General features: G+C 56.0%; 1 protein-coding gene across 1 annotated transcript; it reads right to left on the minus strand.

The window, feature by feature from the left end:
* Positions 1 to 1,810: 1,810 nt before the first annotated feature.
* Positions 1,811 to 21,944, minus strand: ARMC5 (armadillo repeat containing 5; the record flags this gene model as incomplete). Its single annotated transcript, XM_084502285.1, has 9 exons — positions 1,811 to 1,846; positions 2,100 to 2,174; positions 3,019 to 3,093; positions 4,123 to 4,297; positions 6,764 to 6,896; positions 10,622 to 11,103; positions 14,794 to 15,640; positions 19,742 to 19,849; positions 21,641 to 21,944. The coding sequence occupies 9 exons, from the start codon at positions 21,942 to 21,944 to the stop codon at positions 1,811 to 1,813; spliced, it is 2,235 nt and encodes a 744-aa protein (XP_084358411.1).
* Between the last annotated feature and the right edge of the window lie 109 nt (positions 21,945 to 22,053).

Here is a 22,053-nt window from a genome sequence, read left to right on the forward strand (position 1 = left end):
CCAAAATATCCCCCCAAAAGTCCCAAAATGGCCCCAAAACCACCCCAAATGGCCCCCCAACCACCCAAATTTCCCCCCAAAACCACCCAAATATCCCCAAAAGTCCCCAAATAAATGACCCCCGACACCCCCCAAATGGCCCCAACACCCCCCAAATAAATGCCCCCAAATGCCCCCAAAACGCCCCAAAATGCCCCCAAATGCCCCCAAACGCCCCAAATCTCCCCATAAACCCCCCCAAATGGCCCCCAACACCCCAAAAACGTCCCCAAACGCCCCAAACACCCCCAAATAAACGCCCCCAAAACGGCCCAAACCTCCCCAAAATGACCCCAAACCACCCCAAAACCCCCCAAAACGCCCCAAACCCCCCCCAAATGTCCCCAAACGCCCCAAATCTCCCCCTAAACCCCCCCAAAACGCCCCCAAACGCCCCCAAACATCCCCAAAACGCCCCCAAACGCCCCCAACAACCCCCAAATAAACGCCCCCAAAACGCCCCCAACCCCCTCAAAACCCCCCAAAACGCCCCAAAATGCCCCAAAACCCCCCAAAACGCCCCAAAACGTACCCCAAACGCCCCCCAAACGCCCCCTACCCCCCAAAAAACGCCCCCAAACGCTCCCAACCCCCCCCAATACGCCCCTGAACCCCCCAAAACTCCCCAAATAAACGCCCCCAAACCCCCCCAAAACGCGCCCAAACCCCCCAAAATGCCCCAAAACCCCCCAAATAAAAGCCCCCAAAATGCCCCAAACCCCCCCCAAAATGCCCCCAAACGCCCCAAAATGCCCCAAAACGCCCCAAACCTCCCCCAAAACGCCCCCAAACACCCCAAACCCTCCCCAAAAGTCCCCCAAACCCCCCCCAAACGCCCCCAAACGCCCCCAATCCCCCCCAAAACGTCCCCGAACTCCCCAAAACTCCCCAAATAAAAGCCCCCAAAACGCCCCAAAATGCCCCAAAACGCCCCAAAACCCCCCAAAACGCCCCCTACCCCCCAAAACACGCCCCCAAACGCCCCCTACCCCCCAAAAAACGCCCCCAAACGCCCCCAACCCCCCCCAAAACGCCCCCAAACTCCCCCAAACTCCCCAAATAAAAGCTCCCAAAACGCCCCAAAACGCCCCAAAATGCCCCAAAACCCCCCAAAATGCCCCGAAATGCCCCCACCTCCCCGCCCCCGTGGCGCTGTGCCCGCAGGAGGGCGATGGCGTCGGCGGCGTAGAGGCCGAAGGCCGGGGGGGGCTGGTAGGGGGCCGGGGGGGGGAGCCGCGGGTCACCCCCAAAATGCTCCAAAACTCCCCAAAATGACCCAAAACGCCCCAAAATGACCCAAAACACCCCAAAACGCCCCCAAACGCCCCAAAACACCCAAAAACGCCCCCCAAACGCCCCCAAGACACCCCAAAACGCCCCTAAGACACCCCGAAACGCCCCAAAACGCCCCAAAACGCCCCCAAAACCCCCCAAATAAACGCCCCCAAAATGCCCCAAACCTCCCCAAAATGCTCTAAAACTCCCCCAAATGACCCAAAACACCCTAAAATGCCCCAAAACGCCCCAAAACACCCAAAAACGCCCCCAGGACACCCCAAAACGCCCCTAAGACACCCCAAAACGCTCCCAAACGCCCCAAAACGCCCCCAAACGCTTCCAAATAAACGCCCTTAAAATGCCCCAAACTTCCCCAAAATGACCCCAAACCACCCCAGAATCCCCGAAAACGCCCCAAACCCCCCCAAACACCCCAAAACCCCCCCAAAAGTCCCCCAACCCCCCCCAAAATGCCCCCAAATGCCCCCAAACGTCAAAAAACGCCCCCAAACGCTTCCAAATAAACGCCCTTAAAATGCCCCAAACCCCCCCAAAATGCCCCCAAACGCCCCAAAATGCCCCAAAATGCCCCAAACCCCCCAGAACGCCCCAAAACGCCCCCAAACCCTCCCCAAAAGTCCCCCAAACCCCCCCAAAACGCCCCCAAACGCCCCCAACCCCCCCAAAAACGCCCCAAAACTCCCCAAATAAAAGCTCCCAAAACGCCCCAAAACGCCCCAAAATGCCCCCAAACCCCCCAAAATGCCCCGAAATGCCCCCACCTCCCCGCCCCCGTGGCGCTGTGCCCGCAGGAGGGCGATGGCGTCGGCGGCGTAGAGGCCGAAGGCCGGGGGGGGCTGGTAGGGGGCCGGGGGGGGGAGCCGCGGGTCACCCCCAAAATGCTCCCAAACTCCCCCAAATGACCCAAAACGCCCCAAAATGACCCAAAACGCCCAAAAACGCCCCCAAACGCCCCAAAACACCCAAAAACGCCCCCAAAACGCCCCCAAGACACCCCAAAACGCCCCTAAGACACCCCAAAACGCTCCCAAACGCCCCAAAACGCCCCCAAAACCCCCCAAATAAACGCCCCCAAAATGCCCCAAACCTCCCCAAAATGCTCTAAAACTCCCCAAAATGACCCAAAACACCCTAAAATGCCCCAAAACGCCCCCCAAACACCCCAAATCTTTCCCTAAAGCCCCCCAAAACGCCCCCAAACGCCCCCCAAACGTCAAAAAACGCCCCCAAACGCTTCCAAATAAACGCCCTTAAAATGCCCCAAACCTCCCCAAAATGACCCCAAACCACCCCAAAACCCCCCAAAACTCCCCCAACCCCCCCAAAACGCCCCCAAACGCCCCAAATCTCCCCCTAACCCCCCAAAAAACACCCCAAAACGCCCCCAAACACCCCAAAAACGTCCCCAAACGCCCCCAACACCCCCCAAATAATCGCCCCCAAAACCCCCCAAAACGCCCCAAAATGCCCCAAAATCCCCCAAAATGCCCCAAAACCACCCAAAACGCCCCAAAATGTCCCAAAATGCCCCAAAACATCCCCCAAACGCCCCCAAACCCCCCCAAACGCCCCCAACCCCCCCCAAAACGCCCCCGAACTCCCCAAAACTCCCCAAATAAAAGCTCCCAAAACGCCCCAAAATGCCCCAAAACCCCCCAAAATGCCCCGAAATGCCCCCACCTCCCCGCCCCCGTGGCGCTGTGCCCGCAGGAGGGCGATGGCGTCGGCGGCGTAGAGGCCGAAGGCCGGGGGGGGCTGGTAGGGGGCCGGGGGGGGGAGCCGCGGGTCACCCCCAAAATGCTCCAAAACTCCCCAAAATGACCCAAAACGCCCCAAAATGACCCAAAACACCCCAAAACGCCCCCAAACGCCCCAAAACACCCAAAAACGCCCCCCAAACGCCCCCAAGACACCCCAAAACGCCCCTAAGACACCCCGAAACGCCCCGAAACGCCCCAAAACGCCCCCAAAACCCCCCAAATAAACGCCCCCAAAATGCCCCAAACCTCCCCAAAATGCTCTAAAACTCCCCCAAATGACCCAAAACACCCTAAAATGCCCCAAAACGCCCCAAAACACCCAAAAACGCCCCCAGGACACCCCAAAACGCCCCTAAGACACCCCAAAACGCTCCCAAACGCCCCAAAACGCCCCCAAACGCTTCCAAATAAACGCCCTTAAAATGCCCCAAACTTCCCCAAAATGACCCCAAACCACCCCAGAATCCCCGAAAACGCCCCAAACCCCCCCAAACACCCCAAAACCCCCCCAAAAGTCCCCCAACCCCCCCCAAAATGCCCCCAAATGCCCCCAAACGTCAAAAAACGCCCCCAAACGCTTCCAAATAAACGCCCTTAAAATGCCCCAAACCTCCCCAAAATGACCCCAAACCACCCCAAAACCCCCCAAAACTCCCCCAACCCCCCCAAAACGCCCCCAAACGCCCCAAATCTCCCCCTAACCCCCCAAAAAACACCCCAAAACGCCCCCAAACACCCCAAAAACGTCCCCAAACGCCCCCAACACCCCCCAAATAATCGCCCCCAAAACCCCCCAAAACGCCCCAAAATGCCCCAAAATCCCCCAAAATGCCCCAAAACCACCCAAAACGCCCCAAAATGTCCCAAAATGCCCCAAAACATCCCCCAAACGCCCCCAAACCCCCCCAAACGCCCCCAACCCCCCCCAAAACGCCCCCGAACTCCCCAAAACTCCCCAAATAAAAGCTCCCAAAACGCCCCAAAATGCCCCAAAACCCCCCAAAATGCCCCGAAATGCCCCCACCTCCCCGCCCCCGTGGCGCTGTGCCCGCAGGAGGGCGATGGCGTCGGCGGCGTAGAGGCCGAAGGCCGGGGGGGGCTGGTAGGGGGCCGGGGGGGGCCCGCGGGCGACGGCCGCCAGCAGCAGGGCCACCGCCCCCCCCCTCCCCCACAGCAGGGCCCGAGCCGGGGACGGGGGCCTGGGGGGGGACAGGGGGGTCAGGGGGGGGCTTCTATAGGGTCATCTATAGGGGGGGGGGGGGTATAGGGGGGAGTATGGGGTTCGGGGGGGGTCTCTATAGGGGGCTTGGGGGGGTATGGGGGGTGAGGGGGGTCTCTATAGGGGATGGGGGGGGCTCTATAGGGGATGGGGGGGCTTCTATAGGGGATGGGGGGGTATAGGGTCACTTATATAGGGGATGGGGGGGCTTCTATAGGGTCATCTATAGGGGGTGGGGGGGTATAGGGGGGAGTATGGGGTTCGGGGGGGGTCTCTATAGGGGGCTTGGGGGGGTATGGGGGGTGGGGGGGGTCTCTATAGGGGATGGGGGGGCTTCTATAGGGTCACTTATATAGGGGAGGGGGGGTATAGGGGGCGGGGGGGTCTCTATAGGGGATGGGGGGGCTCACCTATATAGGGGGTGGGGGGTATAGGGGTTGGGGGGGGTCTCTATAGGGGGTGGGGGGGCTTCTATAGGGTCACTTATATAGGGGAGGGGGGGTATAGGGGGCAAGGGGGCTCTCTATAGGGGACAGGGGGGTATAGGGTCACTTGTATAGGGGATGGGGGGGGCTTCTATAGGGGATGGGGGGGTATAGGGAATGGGGAGGGGGTGTAGGGTCATCTATATAGGGGATGAGGGGGCTTCTATAGGGGACTGGGGGGGGTCTCTATAGGGGATGGGGGGGTATAGGGTCACTTATATAGGGGATGGGGGGGGGACTATAGGGAACAGGGGGGGTATAAGGGACACGGGGGTCCCTATAGGTGACTGGGACCCCCTACAGCCACCCAGACCCGCAAGTCGAGACCCCCCCAACCCCCCCCCCCCAGCCGGTAACGGGGACCCCATAGGGGCCATATAGGGACCGGGAGGGGCATATAGGGGATCTATAGGGGCTCTATAGGGGACTCTATGGGGGCTCTATAGGGGTCTATAGGGTTTCTATAGGAGGTCTATAGGGGGTCTATAGGGGATCTATAGGGGATCATACGGGGTCTATAGGGGATCTATGGGAGATCTATAGGGGATGTATAGGGGATCTGTAGGAGATCTATAGGGATTGTATAGGGGATCTATAGGGGGTCCATAGGGGATCCGTAGGGGCTCTATAGGTGATCTATAGGGGGGTGTATCAGGGATATATATAGGGGATCTATAGGGGATCTATAAGGGGTCCATAGGAGATCTACAGGGGGTCCATAGGGGATCTATAGGGGATCCATAGGGGATCTATAGGGTGTCTATAGGGGATCTACCGGGGGTGTATAGGGGGTGTATAGGGGATATGCAGGGGGTCTATAGGGGATCCATAGGGGGCCTATATGGGATCTATAGGGGATCTATAAGGGGTCCATAGGGGTTTTATTGGGGGCCATATAGGGGATCTTTAGGGGTTCTATAGGGGATCCATAGGGGACCTATATGGGATCTATAGGGGATCTATAGTGGTTTTATAGGGGGCCATATAGGGGATCTATGGGGGATCCATAGGGGCTCTATAGGGGTCCATAGGGGGCCATATAGGGGATCTAGGGGATCTATAGGGGATTTATAGGGGGTCCATAGGGGGGTCTATAAGAGATCTATAAGAGGTTCAATAGGGGGCCCATAAGGGGTCTATAGGGGATCTATAGGGGGATCTATAGGGGATCTATAGGGGCCTATAAGGGGCCATATAGGGGATCTATAAGGGCCATATAGGGGCTCTATAGGGGATCCACAGGGGGCTCTATAGGGGCTCTATAGGGGGTCCAGAGGGGGTCCATAGGGAATCTATAGGGGGCCATAATGGGGGTCTCTAGGGGATCTATAAGAGGTTCTATAGGGGCTCTATAGGGGGTCCATAGGGGACCTATATGGGATCTATAGGGGATCTATAAGGGGTCCATAGGAGTTTTATAGGGGGCCATATAGGGGCTCTATGGGGGCTCTATAGGGGTTCCATAGGGGCTCTATAGGGGTCCATAGGGGTTCTACAGGGGCTCTATAGGGGCTCTATAAGGGATCTATAGGGGATCGATAGGAGTTCTACAGGGTTCTATAAGGTTCCATAGGGGATCTGTAGGGGCTCTATAGGGGATCTGTAGGGGGCCATATAGGCGATCTAGGGGATCTATAGGGGTTCTGTAAGGGATCCATAGGGGGTCCATAGGGGTTCCATAGGGGATCTACCGGGGGTCTATAGGGGATAGATAAGAGGTTCTATAGGGGATCTATAGGGGGTCTATAGCAGATCTATAGGGGTCTATGAGGGGCCATATAGGGGATCTATAGGGGCCTATAAGGGGCCATATAGGGGATCTATAGGAGCCATGTAGGGGTTCTATAGGGGATCCATAGGGGCTCTATAGGGGGTCCATAGGGGATCTATGGGGGATCTATAAGAGGTTCTATAGGGGCCATATAGGGGCTCTACAGGGTCTCTATAGGGTCCATACGTACCTGGCCAGCAGCGGCAGGGCGGTGGCGCAGGCCAGGCGTGCCGGGGGGGCCCCGCAGCGCAGCATGTGGGTCAGCACCCCCACCCCATAGGGGGCCCCCGCCGCCGCCCCCATGGAGCGCAGCAGCCCCTCGCCTATAGGGGGACGTATAGGGGATTGAGGCGGGGGGGGCGGGGGGCGGGGGGGGACCCCCGATCCCACCCCGGAAAAAAAAAAACGGCCCGAAAAGGGCTAAAAATGGAGGAATTGGGGGAAAAAATGGAATTACGGGCGAAAGGGCAAGAAAACGGCGCAAAAATGCCCCAAAATCCGTAAAAATGATGCTAAAATTGCCCAAAATGTCCCTAAAACTGCCCCAAAATCCCCCCCCCAAAAAAAACCCACAAAATCACCCCAAAAAATCCACAAAAATGACACTAAAACTGCCCCAAAATAGCCCCCCCCCAAAAAAACACAAAATCACCCCAAAAATCCACAAAAATGCCACTAAAAATGCCCCAAAATCCATCCCCCCTAAAAAAAAACATAAAATCCCCCCAAAAAATCCACAAAAATGCCCCTAAAATTGCCCAAAACGCCCCTAAAACTCCCCAAAATCCACCCCAAAGAAATCCACAAAAATGCCCCCAAAACTGCCCCAAATGCCCCTAAAACTGCCCCAAAATCCCCTCCCCCCCCAAAAAAAACACAAAATCCCTCAAAAAAATCCACAAAAATGTAACTAAAACTGTCCAAAATGTCCCTAAAACTGCCCCAAAATCCCCCCCCCAAAAAAAACACGAAATCCCCCCAAAAATCCGCAAAAATGCCCCTAAAATTGCCCCAAAATCCCCCCCCCCAAAAAAACACAAAATCACCCCAAAAATCCACAAAAATGCCCCTAAAATTGCCTCAAATGCCCCTAAAACTGCCCCAAAATCGCCCCCCCCAAAAAAAACACAAAATCCCCCAAAAAATCCACAAAAATGACACTAAAACTGCCCCAAATACCCCTAAAATTGCCCCAAAATCCCCCCCAAAAAAAACACGAAATCCCCCCAAAAAATCCACAAAAATGCCCCTAAAATTGTCCAAAATGTCCCTAAAACTGCCCCAAAATCCCCCCCCCCCCCAAAAAAAACACGAAATCCCCCCAAAAATCCACAAAAATGCCCCTAAAATTGCCCAAAATACCCCTAAATAACCCCAAAATCCCCCCAAAATCCATGAAATTCCCCCCAAAAAATCTCACTTCGGCTCCTTCGGCCTCCACGCCCTTCGGCCTCAACCTCCTCCTCCTCCTCCTCGTCCTCCACCCCAAAAAGACCCCAATTCCCCTCAAAACGCCCCAAAAAAACCCTAAACCACCCAAAAAAAACTAAAACACCCCGAATCCCCCCAAAAAACTCACCCAGCTCCTTCAGCCTCTCCCTCCTTCCTCCATCCTCCTCCTCCTCCTCCTTCTTCTGGCCTCCACCCCCTTCAGCCTCAACCTCAACCTCCTCCTCCTCATCCTCCAACCCCAAAACAACCCCAAAACCCCCCCAAATCCACAAAAAAACCCAAAACCACCCCAAAAAGACTCACCCAGCTCCTTCAGCCTCTCCCTCCTTCCTCCATCCTCCTCCTCCTCCTCCTCTTTCCAGCCTCCACCCCTTTCAGCCTCAACCTCAACCTCCTTGTCTTCCAACCCCAAAAAATAACCCCAAGACCCTCAAGAAAACCCCAAAACCACCCCAAATCCCCCCAAAAAAGACTCACCCAGCTCCTTCAGCCTCTCCCTCCTTCCTCCATCCTCCTCCTCCTTCAGCCTCAACCTCGACCTCCTCCTCCTCGTCCTCCACCCCAAAAAATAACCCCAAGACCCTCAAGAAAACCCCAAAACCTCCCCAAAACCACCCCAAACCCCCCAAAAAAAACCCAAAATCCCCCAAAAAACACTCACCCAGCTCCTTCAGCCTCTCCCTCCTTCCTCCGTCCTCCTCCTCCTCCTCCTTCTTCTGGCCTCCACCCCCTTCAGCCTCAACCTCAACCTCCTCCTCCTCATCCTCCAACCCCAAAACAACCCCAAAACATCTCCAAAACCCCTGAAATCACCCCAAATCCCCCAAAAACTCACCCAGCTCCTTCAGCCTCTCCCTCCTTCCTCCGTCCTCCTCTTCCTCCTCCTTCCTCCTCCTCCTTTGGCCTCCACCCCATCTAGCCTCAACCTCTTCCTCCTCATCCTCCAACCCCAAAACAACCCCAAAACCTTCCCAAAACCCCAAAAAACCCCAAAACCACCCCAAAAAGACTCACCCAGCTCCTTCAGCCTCTCCCTCCTTCCTCCATCCTCCTCCTCCTCCTCCTCTTTCCAGCCTCCACCCCTTTCAGCCTCAACCTCAACCTCCTCCTTCTTGTCCTCCAACCCCAAAACAACCCTAAATCGCCCCAAAACCCCCAAAAAACCCCAAAATCCCCCAAAAACTCACCCAGCTCCTTCAGCCTCTCCCTCCTTCCTCCATCCTCCTCTTCCTCCTCCTTCTTCCTCCTCTTCTGGCCTCCACCCCATCTAGCCTCAACCTCTTCCTCCTCATCCTCCAACCCCAAAACAACCCCAAAACCTTCCCAAAACCCCAAAAAAAACCCAAATCCCCCCAAAAGACTCACCCAGCTCCTTCAGCCTCTCCCTCCTTCCTCCATCCTCCTCCTCCTCCTCCTTCCTCCTCTGGCCTCCACCCCTTTCAGCCTCAACCTCCTCGTCCTCCTCCTCATCCTCCAACCCCAAAACAACCCCAAATCCCCTCCAAAACCCCTAAATTGTCCCCAAATCCCCCAAAAAAGACTCACCCAGCTCCTTCAGCCTCTCCCTCCTTCCTCCGTCCTCCTCTTCCTCCTCCTCCTTCCTCCTCCTCCTCTGGCCTCCACCCCCTTCAGCCTCAACCTCTTCCTCCTCATCCTCCTCCTCATCCTCCAACCCCAAAACAACCCTAAATCGCCCAAAAAACCCAAAACCACCCCAAAACCACCCCAAAAAGACTCACCCAGCTCCTTCAGCCTCTCCCTCCTTCCTCCATCCTCTTCCTCCTCCTCCTCTTTCCAGCCTCCACCCCTTTCAGCCTCAACCTCCTCGTCCTCCTCCTCATCCTCCAACCCCAAAACAACCCCAAAACCCCCCCAAATCCACAAAAAAACCCAAAACCACCCCAAAAAGACTCACCCAGCTCCTTCAGCCTCTCCCTCCTTCCTCCATCCTCCTCCTCCTCCTCCTTCCTCCTCCTCCTTTGGCCTCTACCCCATCTAGCCTCAACCTCTTCCTCCTCATCCTCCAACCCCAAAACAACCCCAAATCCCCTCCAAAACCCCTAAATTGTCCCCAAATCCCCCAAAAAAGACTCACCCAGCTCCTTCAGCCTCTCCCTCCTTCCTCCATCCTCCTCCTCCTCCTCCTCTTTCCAGCCTCCACCCCTTTCAGCCTCAACCTCAACCTCCTTGTCTTCCAACCCCAAAAAATAACCCCAAGACCCTCAAGAAAACCCCAAAACCACCCCAAATCCCCCCAAAAAAGACTCACCCAGCTCCTTCAGCCTCTCCCTCCTTCCTCCGTCCTCCTCTCCCTCCAGCCTCAACCTCGACCTCCTCCTCCTCCACCCCAAAAAATAACCCCAAGACCCTCAAGAAAACCCCAAAACCTCCCCAAATCCCCCCAAAACTCACCCAGCTCCTTCAGCCTCTCCCTCCTTCCTCCGTCCTCCTCTTCCTCCTCCTTCCTCCTCCTCCTTTGGCCTCCACCCCATCTAGCCTCAACCTCAACCTCTTCCTCCTCGTCCTCCAACCCCAAAACAACCCCAAAACCTTCCCAAAACCCCAAAAAAAACCCAAATCCCCCCAAAAGACTCACCCAGCTCCTTCAGCCTCTCCCTCCTTCCTCCATCCTCTTCCTCCTCCTTCCTCCTCCTCCTCTGGCCTCCCCGATTCGCGGCGGCCTCCTCGGGCTCCAAGCCCAGCACCAGCCAGGTGCGGAGCAGGGAGGGGACGTAGTGGCGGACCAGGGACCCCAAAAAATTGGGGTGGGCGGCCAGGCGTTGGAGCAACCCCACGGCTCGGGGGGCCGGGGCCGGGACCCCCGTGAGGTAGCGGAGGAGGCCGGAGAAAACGAGGCCGGAGGCCAAGGAGAGGCTGGGGTCCGGGCCGGAGGCCAAGCGGGATAAGAGGAGGAGAGCGGGGGTCTCGGGGAGCCAGGGGTCCCCCTCCGAGACCCCCCGGGGAAGGGCCAAAGCCCCCAAAGGGGGTAAAAGGGGGCGGCGAGGGGGAAAGGGAGGCCGGGGCGGAGGCCGGGGCGGGGAGGGAGGCGGGGAGAGGGATTCGGAGAGGAGCCAGGACCTGGAGGGGGAGAAAAAAGAGAAAATTGGGTTTTTTGGGGGGTTATCGGGGGGTTTTGGGGGGGTTTGGGGGGTTTTGGGGGGTTTTGGGGGGTTTTGGGGGGTTTTGGGGGGGTTTTGGGGTAAAGGGTGGAAGGGCGGGTGAAGGGGGTGGGAGGTGGTGGAGGGGTTGGGGGAGGTCGGGGAGAGGCTCGCGGAGGTCGTAAGGATGTCAAAAAATGGGTCGGAAATGGAAAATTGGCTCTGGAGGACCCAAAAAAGGTCTCGAAGGGGGTCGTGGAGGTCTTAAAGATCCCAAAATTGGGGTAAAAAACCTCAAAAAGGCTCTGGAGGACCCAAAAAAGGTCTTGAAGAGGTTTGTGGAGGTCTTAAAGATCTCAAAAAATGGGTCGGAAATGTAAAAGAGGCTCTGGAGGACCCCAAAAAGGTCCTAAAGAGCCTCCTGGAGGCCTCAAAGATCCTAAAATTGGGGTAAAGAACCTTAAAATTGGCTTTGGAGGACCCAAAAATGTCTTAAAGGAGGTCGTGGAGGTCTTAAAGATGGGAAAATTGGGGGAAAGAACCTCAAAAAGGTTCTGGAGGACCCAAAAAAGGTCTTAAAGGGGTTGTGGAGGTCTTAAAGATGTCAAAATATGGGTCAAAAACCTAAAAGAGGCTCTGGAGGACCCAAAAAAGGTCTTGAAGGGGGTCGTGGACGTCTCAAAGATCCCAAAATTGGGGTAAAGAACCTTAAAAATGGCTCTGGAGGACCCAAAAATGTCTTAAAGGGAGTCATGGAGGTCTCAAAGATCTCAAAATTGGGGTAAAGAACCTCAAAAAGGCTCTGGAGGACCCAAAAAAGTCCTAAAGAGCCTCCTGGAGGCCTCAAAGATCCCAAAATTGGGGTAAGGAACCTCAAAAAGGCTCTGGAGGACCCAAAAAAGGTCTTGAAGGGGGTCGTGGAGGTCTTAAAGATCTCAAAAAATGGGTCAAAAACCTCAAAAAGGTTCTGGAGAACCCAAAAAAGGTCTTAAAAGGGGTCGTGGAGGTCTTAAAGATCTCAAAAAATGGGTCAAAAACCTCAAAAAGGTTCTGGAGGACCCAAAAAAGGTCTTAAAGGAGGTCGTGGAGGTCTTAAAGATCTCAAAAAATGGGTCGGAAATGTAAAAGAGGCTCTGGAGGACCCAAAAAAGGTCTTAAAGAACATTTTCAAGGTCTCAAAGATCCCAAAATTGGGGTAAAGAACCTTAAAAATGGCTTTGGAGGACCCAAAAAAGGTCTTAAAGGGGGTCGTGGAGGTCTTAAAGATGTCAAAAAATGGGTCAAAAACCTCAAAAAGGTTCTGGAGGACCCAAAAAAGGTCTTGAAGAGCCTCCTGGAGGTCTCAAAGATCCTAAAATTGGGGTAAAGAACCTTAAAATTGTCTCTGGAGGACCCAAAAAAGGTCCTAAAGGGGGTTGTGGAGGTCTTAAAGATCTCAAAATTGGGGGAAAGAACCTCAAAAAGGTTCTGGAGAACCCAAAAAAGGTCTTAAAAGGGGTCGTGGAGGTCTTAAAGATCTCAAAAAATGGGTCAAAAACCTCAAAAAGGCTCTGGAGGACCCAAAAGAGGTCTTGAAGAGCCTCCTGGAGGCCTCAAAGATGCTAAAATTGGGGTAAAGAACCTTAAAAATGGCTTTGGAGGACCCAAAAAAGGTCTTAAAGGGGGTCGTGGAGGCCTCAAAGGTCCTAAAATTGGGATAAAGAACCTCAAAAAGGCTCTGGAGGACCCAAAAGAGGTCCTAAAGAGCCTCCTGGAGGCCTCAAAGATCCCAAAATTGGGGGAAAGAACCTCAAAAAGGCTCTGGAGGACCCAAAAAAGGTCCTAAAAAGCTTACGGAAGGCCTCAAAGAAGGAATTAGGAACGTCCTTAAGATCTCCAGCGGCCTCCAAAACCCCAAACCGGCCTCCACCACATCCCCAAGACCCCAAATGGCCTCCAAATTGTCCCCAAACCCCCACCGGCCTCCCAAACCACCCCAAACCACCCCAAAACCCCCCAAATCCCCCCAAAATCCCCCAAATTCCCCCCAAAACCCCCACCGGCCTCCAAAACCCCAAACCGGCCTCCACCACATCCCAAAGACCCCAAATGGCCTCTAAAACATCCCAAATCCTCCCAGTGGCCTCCAAATTGTCCCAAAACCCCCACCGGCCTCCCAAACCACCCCAAAACCCCCCAAAATCCCCCAAATCCCCCCAAAACCCCCACCGGCCTCCAAAACCCCAAACCGGCCTCCACCACATCCCAACTCCCCCCATTGGCCTCCAAATCGTCCCAAAACCCCCACTGGCCTCCAAAACCCCAAAAGGCCTCCAAATCCCCCCCAAAAACCCACCGGCCTCCCAAAATGTCCCAAATCCTCCCAGCGGCCTCCAAAACCCCAAACCGGCCTCCACCACATCCCAAATCCCCCCATTGGCCTCCAAATCCCCCCAAAACCCCCACCGGCCTCCCAAAACCCCCCAAACCACCCCAAAACCCCCCAAATTCCCCCAAACCACCCCAAATCCCCCCCAAAACCCCCACCGGCCTCCAAAACCCCAAACCGGCCTCTACCACATCCCAAAGACCCCAAATGGCCTCCAAAACCCCCAAAACCCCAAAGGACCTCCCAAAACATCCCCAAGACCCCAAATGGCCTCTAAAACATCCCAAATCCCCCCAGTGGCCTCCAAAACCCCAAACCGGCCTCCACCACATCCCAAATCCCCCCATTGGCCTCCAAATCGTCCCAAACCCCCCACCGGCCTCCCAAAACCCCCCAAACCACCCCAAAATCCCCCAAAACCCCCCAAACCACCCCAAATCCACCCCAAATTCCCCCAAATCCCCCCAAAACCCCCACCGGCCTCCAAAACCCCAAACCAGCCTCCACCACATCCCAACTCCCCCCATTGGCCTCCAAATCATCCCAAACCCCCCACCGGCCTCCCAAACCACCCCAAACCACCCCAAAACCCCCCAAATCCACCCAAAATCCCCCAAATCCCCCCCAAAACCCCCACCGGCCTCCAAAACCCCAAACCGGCCTCCACCACATCCCAAAGACCCCAAATGGCCTCCAAAACCCCCAAAACCCCAAAGGACCTCCCAAAACACCCCAAAGACCCCAAATGGCCTCTAAAACATCCCAAATCCTCCCAGTGGCCTCCAAAACCCCAAACCGGCCTCCACCACATCCCCAAGACCCCAAATGGCCTCTAAAACATCCCAAATCCCCCCAGTGGCCTCCAATTTGTCCCCAAACCGGCCTCCAAAACACCCCAAAGACCCCAAATAGCCTCCAAAACCCCAAACCGGCCTCCACCACATCCCAAATCCCCCCATTGGCCTCCAAATCATCCCAAACCCCCACCGGCCTCCCAAAGCCCCCCAAAACCCCCCAAATTCCTCCCAAACCACCCCAAATCCACCCCAAATCCCCCCCAAAACCCCCACCGGCCTCCAAAACCCCAAACCGGCCTCCACCGCATCCCAAAGACCCCAAATGGCCTCTAAAACACCCCAAATCCTCCCAGTGGCCTCCAAAACCCCAAACCAGCCTCCACCACATCCCAACTCCCCCCATTGGCCTCCAAATCATCCCAAACCCCCCACCGGCCTCCCAAACCACCCCAAAACCCCCCAAAACCCCCCAAAACCCCCCAAAATCCCCCGTCCCCGCCCTCACTTGAGCCCCCGGAGGCTGCCGGCGGCCGCCCCGTCCCCGGCGGAGGCCCGGTGGCCGTCGTCCCGGGGGAGGTCGCAGGAGGCGGCCTCCGCGTCCTCCCCTTCGGCCTCCCCTCGCCTCCGGGCCTCGGCCTCCACCTCGGCGGCCTCCGCCCGGCCTCGAAGGACCTCCACCAAGAGGGGGACCAAGCCCAACTTCTCCATGGCCTCCAGGGCCTCCTGGTCGTAGGAGAAGGCCGCCAAGGCCAGGAGGACGCGCGGCCTCCACGGGCCGGCCTCCGCCAAGAGCCTCAAGAGGACGGCCAAGCCCCCGGCCTCCCTCACCCGGGCTCGGTTGACGGCCTCGCGGCACAGGAGGCAGAGAGCCCGGGCGGCGGCGGCGGAGGCCGCGGGGAGGTGGAGGCCGCCGCCGTCACCGTTGGCCTCCAAGGAGGCCGCCACCTCGGCCGTCACGGCCTCCACCGCCCCGGCGGCCCCCAAGGGAGGCCGGAGGTGGGCGCGGGCGCAAGCGTTGGCGATGGCGCCCAACGCCGGGTGCCGGGCGTCCATCTTGGGGTGGGAGGCCAAGGAGGCCAAGGCGGGGAAGGCCGGCGCCAAGTCGCCGGCGGCCTCGGCGGAGGCCGGGGGCTCGGTGAGGCCCCGCAAAGCCCGGGCTACCGAGGTGGAGGCCGGGTGGCCGGGTTCCATGGAGGCCAAGCGGGTGGAGAGGGCGCGGACGGCGCCGGCGTGGCCCAAGGCCAAGCGGGAGGCCGGGGTGGAGGCCAGGATGCGGAGGGCGCGGGCGGCGCTGTGGAGGCACTCCGGGGTGCTGCAGGAGGCCACCAAGGAGACCAGGAGGGGACCGGCACCTGGGGAAAAAGGGGACAAAAAAGGAGGTCAAGGAGGAGGTGGAGGCCAGGGACGGGGTTGGGGACGTCTTGGGGACGCGTTTGGAGGCATCTCGAGGAGGTTGTGGAGGCCATTTTGTTGAGGAACCTCCTGAGAACGTCTTTGGGGACATTTTTGGGGACGTGAGGATGAGTTTGGGGACATGATGGAGGCTGTTTTGATGAGGAACCCGTTGAGGAACCCGTTGGGGACATCTTTGGGGTCAAGGGGAGGCATTTTGGGGACATCTTGAGGAGGTTTTGGAGGCCAAAAGGTTGAGGAACCTCTTGAGGAACCCATTGGGGACATTTTTGGGGACATGAGGACGTGTTTAGGGACATTATGGAGGCCATTTTGTTGAGGAACCCATTGGAGATATCTTTTAGGGTCATGGGGACACGTTTGGGGACATCTTGAGGAGGTTGTGGAGGCCACGGGGTTGAGGAACCTCTTGAGGAACCCGTTGGGGACGTCTTTGGGGACATCTTTGGGGACATTGTGGAGGCCATTTTGATGAGGAACCCATTGGAGATCTCTTTTGGGGTCATGGGGACACTTTTGGGGACATTGTGGAGGCCATTTTGTTGAAGAACCCATTGGGGACGTCTTTGGGGTCATGGGGACACTTTTGGGGACATTGTGGAGGCCATTTTGATGAGGAACCCATTGGAGATCTCTTTTGGGGTCAAGGGGAGGCATTTTGGGGGCATCTTGAGGAGGTTGTGGAGGCCAAAAGGTTGAGGAACCCATTGGGGACATCTTTGGGGTCATGGGGACACATTTGGAGGCATCTTGAGGAGGTTGTGGAGGCCACGGGGTTGAGGAACCTCTTGAGGAACCCGTTGGGGACATCTTTGGGGACATCTTTGGGGACATTGTGGAGGCCATTTTGATGAGGAACCCATTGGAGATCTCTTTTGGGGTCATGGGGACACTTTTGGGGACATTGTGGAGGCCGTTTTGTTGAGGAACCTCTTGAGGAACCCATTGGGGACGTCTTTGGGGTCATGGGGACACTTTTGGGGACATCTTGAGGAGGTTGTGGAGGCCAAAAGGTTGAGGAACCCATTGAGGAACCCATTGAGGATCCCGTTGGGGACACCTTGAGGAGGTTGTGGAGGCCATTTTGTTGAGGAACCTCTTGAGAACATTTTTGGGGACATTTTTGGGGACATTAGGACGTGTTTAGGGACAATATGGAGGCCATTTTGTTGAGGAACCTCTTGAGGAACCCGTTGGGGATATCTTTGGGGACATTTTTGGGGACATGAGGATGAGTTTGGGGACATTATGGAGGCCATTTTGTTGAGGAACCCATTGGAGATATCTTTTAGGGTCATGGGGACACGTTTGGGGACATCTTGAGGAGGTTGTGGAGGCCACGGGGTTGAGGAACCTCTTGAGGAACCCGTTGGGGACATCTTTGGGGACATCTTTGGGGACATTGTGGAGGCCATTTTGATGAGGAACCCATTGGAGATCTCTTTTGGGGTCATGGGGACACTTTTGGGGACATTGTGGAGGCCGTTTTGTTGAGGAACCTCTTGAGGAACCCATTGGGGACGTCTTTGGGGTCATGGGGACACTTTTGGGGACATCTTGAGGAGGTTTTGGAGGCCAAAAGGTTGAGGAACCCATTGAGGAACCCATTGAGGATCCCGTTGGGGACACCTTGAGGAGGTTGTGGAGGCCATTTTGTTGAGGAACCTCTTGAGAACATTTTTGGGGACATTTTTGGGGACATTAGGACGTGTTTAGGGACAATATGGAGGACATTTTGTTGAGGAACCTCTTGAGGAACCCATTGGGGACATCTTTGGGGTCATGGGGACACTTTTGGGGACATCTTGAGGAGGTTTTGAAGGCCAAAATGTTGAGGAACCCGTTGAGGAACCCATTGGGGACACTTTTGGGGACATATTTGGGGACATTATGGAGGCCATTTTGATGAGGAACCCATTGGAGATCTCTTTTGGGGTCATCAGGACGCATTTGGGGACATCTTGAGGAGGTTTTGGAGGCCAAAAGGTTGAGGAACCTCTTGAGGAACCCGTTGGGGACATCTTTGGGGACATCTTTGGGGACATTGTGGAGGCCATTTTGTTGAGGAACCCATTGGAGATCTCTTTTGGGGTCATGGGGACACTTTTGGGGACATTGTGGAGGCCATTTTGTTGAGGAACCTCTTGAGGAACCCACTGGGGACGTCTTTGGGGTCATGGGGACACTTTTGGGGACATCTTGAGGAGGTTTTGGAGGCCATTTTGTTGAGGAACCCATTGAGGAACCCATTGGGGACATCTTTGGGGACATTTTTGGGGACATTAGGATGTGTTTAGGGACAATATGGAGGCCATTTTGTTGAGGAACCTCTTGAGGAACCCACTGGAGACATCTTTGGGGTCATGGGGACATTTTGTGCCATTTTGTGCCCATTTTGTGCCACCGAGGGTCCTTTTGGGGCCATTGCGTGTTATTTTGGGTCCTTTGGGGGCCATTTTGTGCCACTTGGGGTCCTTTTGGGGCCACTTAGGGTCCTTTTTGGGTCTGTTTTTTATTATTTAGTGCCGTTTTCTGCCATTTGGGGCCTTTTAGGGTCCTTTTGGGGACATTCTGTTATTTAGGGCCCTTTTGGGGCCTTTTTGTCCCACATAGGGTCCTTTTGGGGCCACTTAGGATACTTTTGGGGCCGTTTTGTGTTATTTGGGGTCCATTTGGGTCCCTTCTGGGTCCATTTTGTGGGATTTAAGGCCCTTTGGGGGCTATTTGGTGCCACTTAGGGTCCTTTTGGGGACATTCTGTGATATTTGGGGTCCTTTTGGTGCCATTTTGTGCCATTTTGGTGCCATTTTGTGCCACTTAGGGTCCTTTTGGGGCTATTTTGTGCCATTTTAGTGCCATTTTGGGTCCATTTGGTGCCTTTTAGGGTCCTTTTGGGGTCATTTTGTGCCATTTTGGTGACATTTGGTGCCATTTTGGGCCACTTAGGGCCCTTTTGGGGCTACTTAGGGTCCTTTTGTGTCCCTTTTGGGTCCATTTTGTGACTTTTAGGGTTCTTTTGGGACCATTTTGTGCCACTTAGGGTCCTTTTGGGACCATTTCCTGCTACTTAGGGTCCTTTTTGTGCCACTTAGGGTCCTTTTGGGGCCACTTAGGGTCTTTTTCGGGCCATTTAGTGCCATTTAGGGTCCTTTTGGGGCAATCCTATATTATTTGGGGTCCTTTTGGGTCCCTTTTGTGCCACTTGGGGTCCTTTTGGGTCCCTTTTGGGTCCATTTTGTGCCTTTTAGGGTCATTTTGGGTCCATTTTGTGCCTTTTAGGGTCCTTTTGGGGCAATCCTATATAATTTAGGTTCCTTCTGGGGCCATTTGGTGCCACTTAGGGTCCTTTTGGGTCCATTTTGTGCCTTTTAGGGTCCTTTGGGGGCCATTTTATGCCATTTTGGTGCCATTTTGAGCCTTTTAGGGTCCTTTTGGGGCCATCCTATATTATTTAGGGTCCTTTTGGGACCATTTGGTGCCACTTGGGGTCCTTTTGGGTCCATTTTGGGGCCATTTTGTGCCATTTTGGTGCCTTTTAGGGTCCTTTTGGGGCCATTTTGTGCCTTTTAGGGTCCTTTTGGGGCAATCCTATATTATTTAGGGTCCTTTTGGGGCCATTTAGTGCCACTTAGGGTCTTTTTGGGTCCCTTTTGGGGCCATTTTGTGCCATTTTGGTGCCATTTTGTGCCACTTAGGGTCCTTTTGGTTCCCTTTTGGGTCCATTTTGTGCCTTTTAGGGTCCTTTTGGGGCCATTTTGTGCCACTTAGGATCCTTTTGGGGCAATCCTATATAATTTAGGTTCCTTCTGGGGCCATTTGGTGCCTTTTAGGGTCCTTTTGGGGCAATCCTATATTATTTAGGAACCTTCTGGTGCCACTTGGGGTCCTTTTGGGTCCCTTTTGGGTCCATTTTGTGCCTTTTAGGGTCCTTTTGGGGCCATTTTCTGCCATTTTAGTACCATTTAGTGCCATTTTTCCCCCCCCGGCTCCTTTTTGGGGTCATTTCCCGATATTTAGGGCCGTTTTGGGGCCGCACTCACCCTCCTGCAGGACGTCGCGGGCTCCTTCGGGTTCTAGGGCCAGGTTGGCCAGGGCGCGCGCCGCCCGGTTCCGCACGCTCTCGGGGCCGGGACCCCGCAATAGGGCCACTGCAGGGGGCGGGGCCAAAGTCAGGGGGCGTGGCCAAAGTGGGTGTGGTCACACAAAGGGGGCGTGGTCAAGCAGGGTGTGGTCAAAGTGGGCGGGGTTAAAGGGGAAGGGGGCGGGGCGGTGAGGGCCCATTGAGGGGGTTTTTGGGGTTAAAAGTGGGGAATTCTGTTAAAAATGACATAAGGGAACCCCCCAAAGGCAGGTTTTGGGGTGGAATTCAGCATTTTTGGGGCTGAACACCCCCGTTTTGGGGTAAAATTCACCATTTTTGGGTCTGAACACATCCATTTTGGGGTGAAATTCCCCATTTTGGGGTCTGAACAGCCCCGTTTTGGGGTGAAATTCCCCCATTTTGGGGTGAAATGCCCCATTTTTGGGTCCAAACAGCCCGGTTTTGGGTCCAAACACCCCAGTTTTGGGTCTGAACAGCCCTGTTTTCGGGTGAAAAACTGGGTTTGGGGTGAAAATCCCCGTTTTGGGGTGAAATACCCCATTTTGGGGTCTGAACAGCCCCTTTTTGGGGTGAAATTGCCCATTTTGGGGTGAAATTTGCCATTTTTGGGTCTGAACAGGCCGGTTTTGGGGTGAAATTTGCCACTTGGGGGTGAAAGTTGTCATTTTGGGGTGAAAAACCCTGCTTTTGGGCCACGCCCCCCCAAAAAAAACCCTATACGACTACCAAAATTCCCCATTAACCCCTATAGGGCCTCCCATTTTGGGGTCAAAGTCCCCAATTTTGGGTCCAGCAGCCCCCAAAACCCCTCTAAACCCCCCCAAACCCCCCATTAACCCCTCTAGGACCCCCCCCCACCCCCCAATTTCCTCCCCAAATTCCCCCCAAACCCCCCATTAACCCCCCTAAATCCCCCCCACCCCCCTATTTCCACCCCAATCCCCCCAATAACCCCTTTAAGACCCCCCAACCCCCCCCAAATCCCCTATTTCTCCCCCCAATCCCCCTTTTTCCCCCCCAATTCCCCCCCAAACCCCCCCAAGTCCCCCAAAACCCCCCTTTATCCCCCCCAAACCCCCTTTTATCCCCCCCAATCCCCCCAATAACCCCTTTAAGACCCCCCAAACCCCCCCAATTCCCCCCCAAACCCCCCAATATCCCCTCTAGGACGCCCCCAGCCCCCAATTCCCCCCCAACACCCCACAATCCCCCCCAACTCCCCCCCAATTCCCCCAATAACCCCTTTAAGACCCCCAAACCCCCCCAATTCCCCCAATATCCCCCCCAATCCCCCCCAATTCCCCCAAAACCCCCCTTTAAGACCCCCAAACCCCCCCAATTCCCCCCCAAACCCCCCAATATCCCCTCTACGACCTCCCCACCCCCCTATTTCCCCCCCAAACCCCCCAATAACCCCTTTAAGACCCCCCAAACCCCCCCAATTCCCCCTGAAACCCCCCAATAACCCCTTTAAGACCCCCCAGTTCCCCTCCAAACCCCCCAATATCCCCTCTAGGACCCCCCCACCCCCCTATTTCACCCCCAAACCCCCCAATAACCCCTTTAAGACCCCCCAAACCCCCCCAATTCCCCCCCAACCCCCCTTTTTCCCCCCCAAACCCCCCCAATTCCCCCAATATCCCCCCCAATCCCCCCCAATTCCCCCCAATTCCCCCCAAACCCCCTTTTATCCACCCCAACCCCCCCCAATCCCCCCAATAACCCCTTATTTCCCCCCCAACCCCCCCAATAACCCCTTATTTCCCCCCCAACCCCCCCATTAACCCCTTATTCCCCCCTTTTCCCCCCCTTTTTCCCCCTTTTCCCCCCCTCTCACCCAGCCGGGGCACCCCCCCGAGGCTCCGGGCCTGCCTCCTGCACCCGGGCTCCGTGCACAGATTCCCCAGGACGCTGAGGGCCAGGCCCAGGCTTCGGCCCCGACCCCCGGAGCCCTCCTGGGCTTGGGTTTGGGGGTCCCGGAGGAGCTCCAGGAGCGGCCCCAAACCCCCCCGGGCCCGGAACCGAACGGCCCCGGCCTCGTTGCGGGTGTGGAGGCTCCGCAGGGCCCTCAAGGCCCGGCCCAGGCCCGGCTCGGCCCCGCTCCTCAGGGCCTCCACGCACCAAGAGAGGGGCTCCGCCATCATGGGGGGGGGGATGGAGGGGGGAGGAGGGCGCAAGGGGGGGTGGGAGCTGTAGTTCCGGGCCCCATTGGGCTCCGTTATAACGTGAGGTAAAAGGACTACAAGTCCC

Source organism: Aythya ferina, assembly GCF_964211825.1.
Source record: "Aythya ferina genome assembly, chromosome: 37".
NCBI lineage: Eukaryota > Metazoa > Chordata > Aves > Anseriformes > Anatidae > Aythya > Aythya ferina.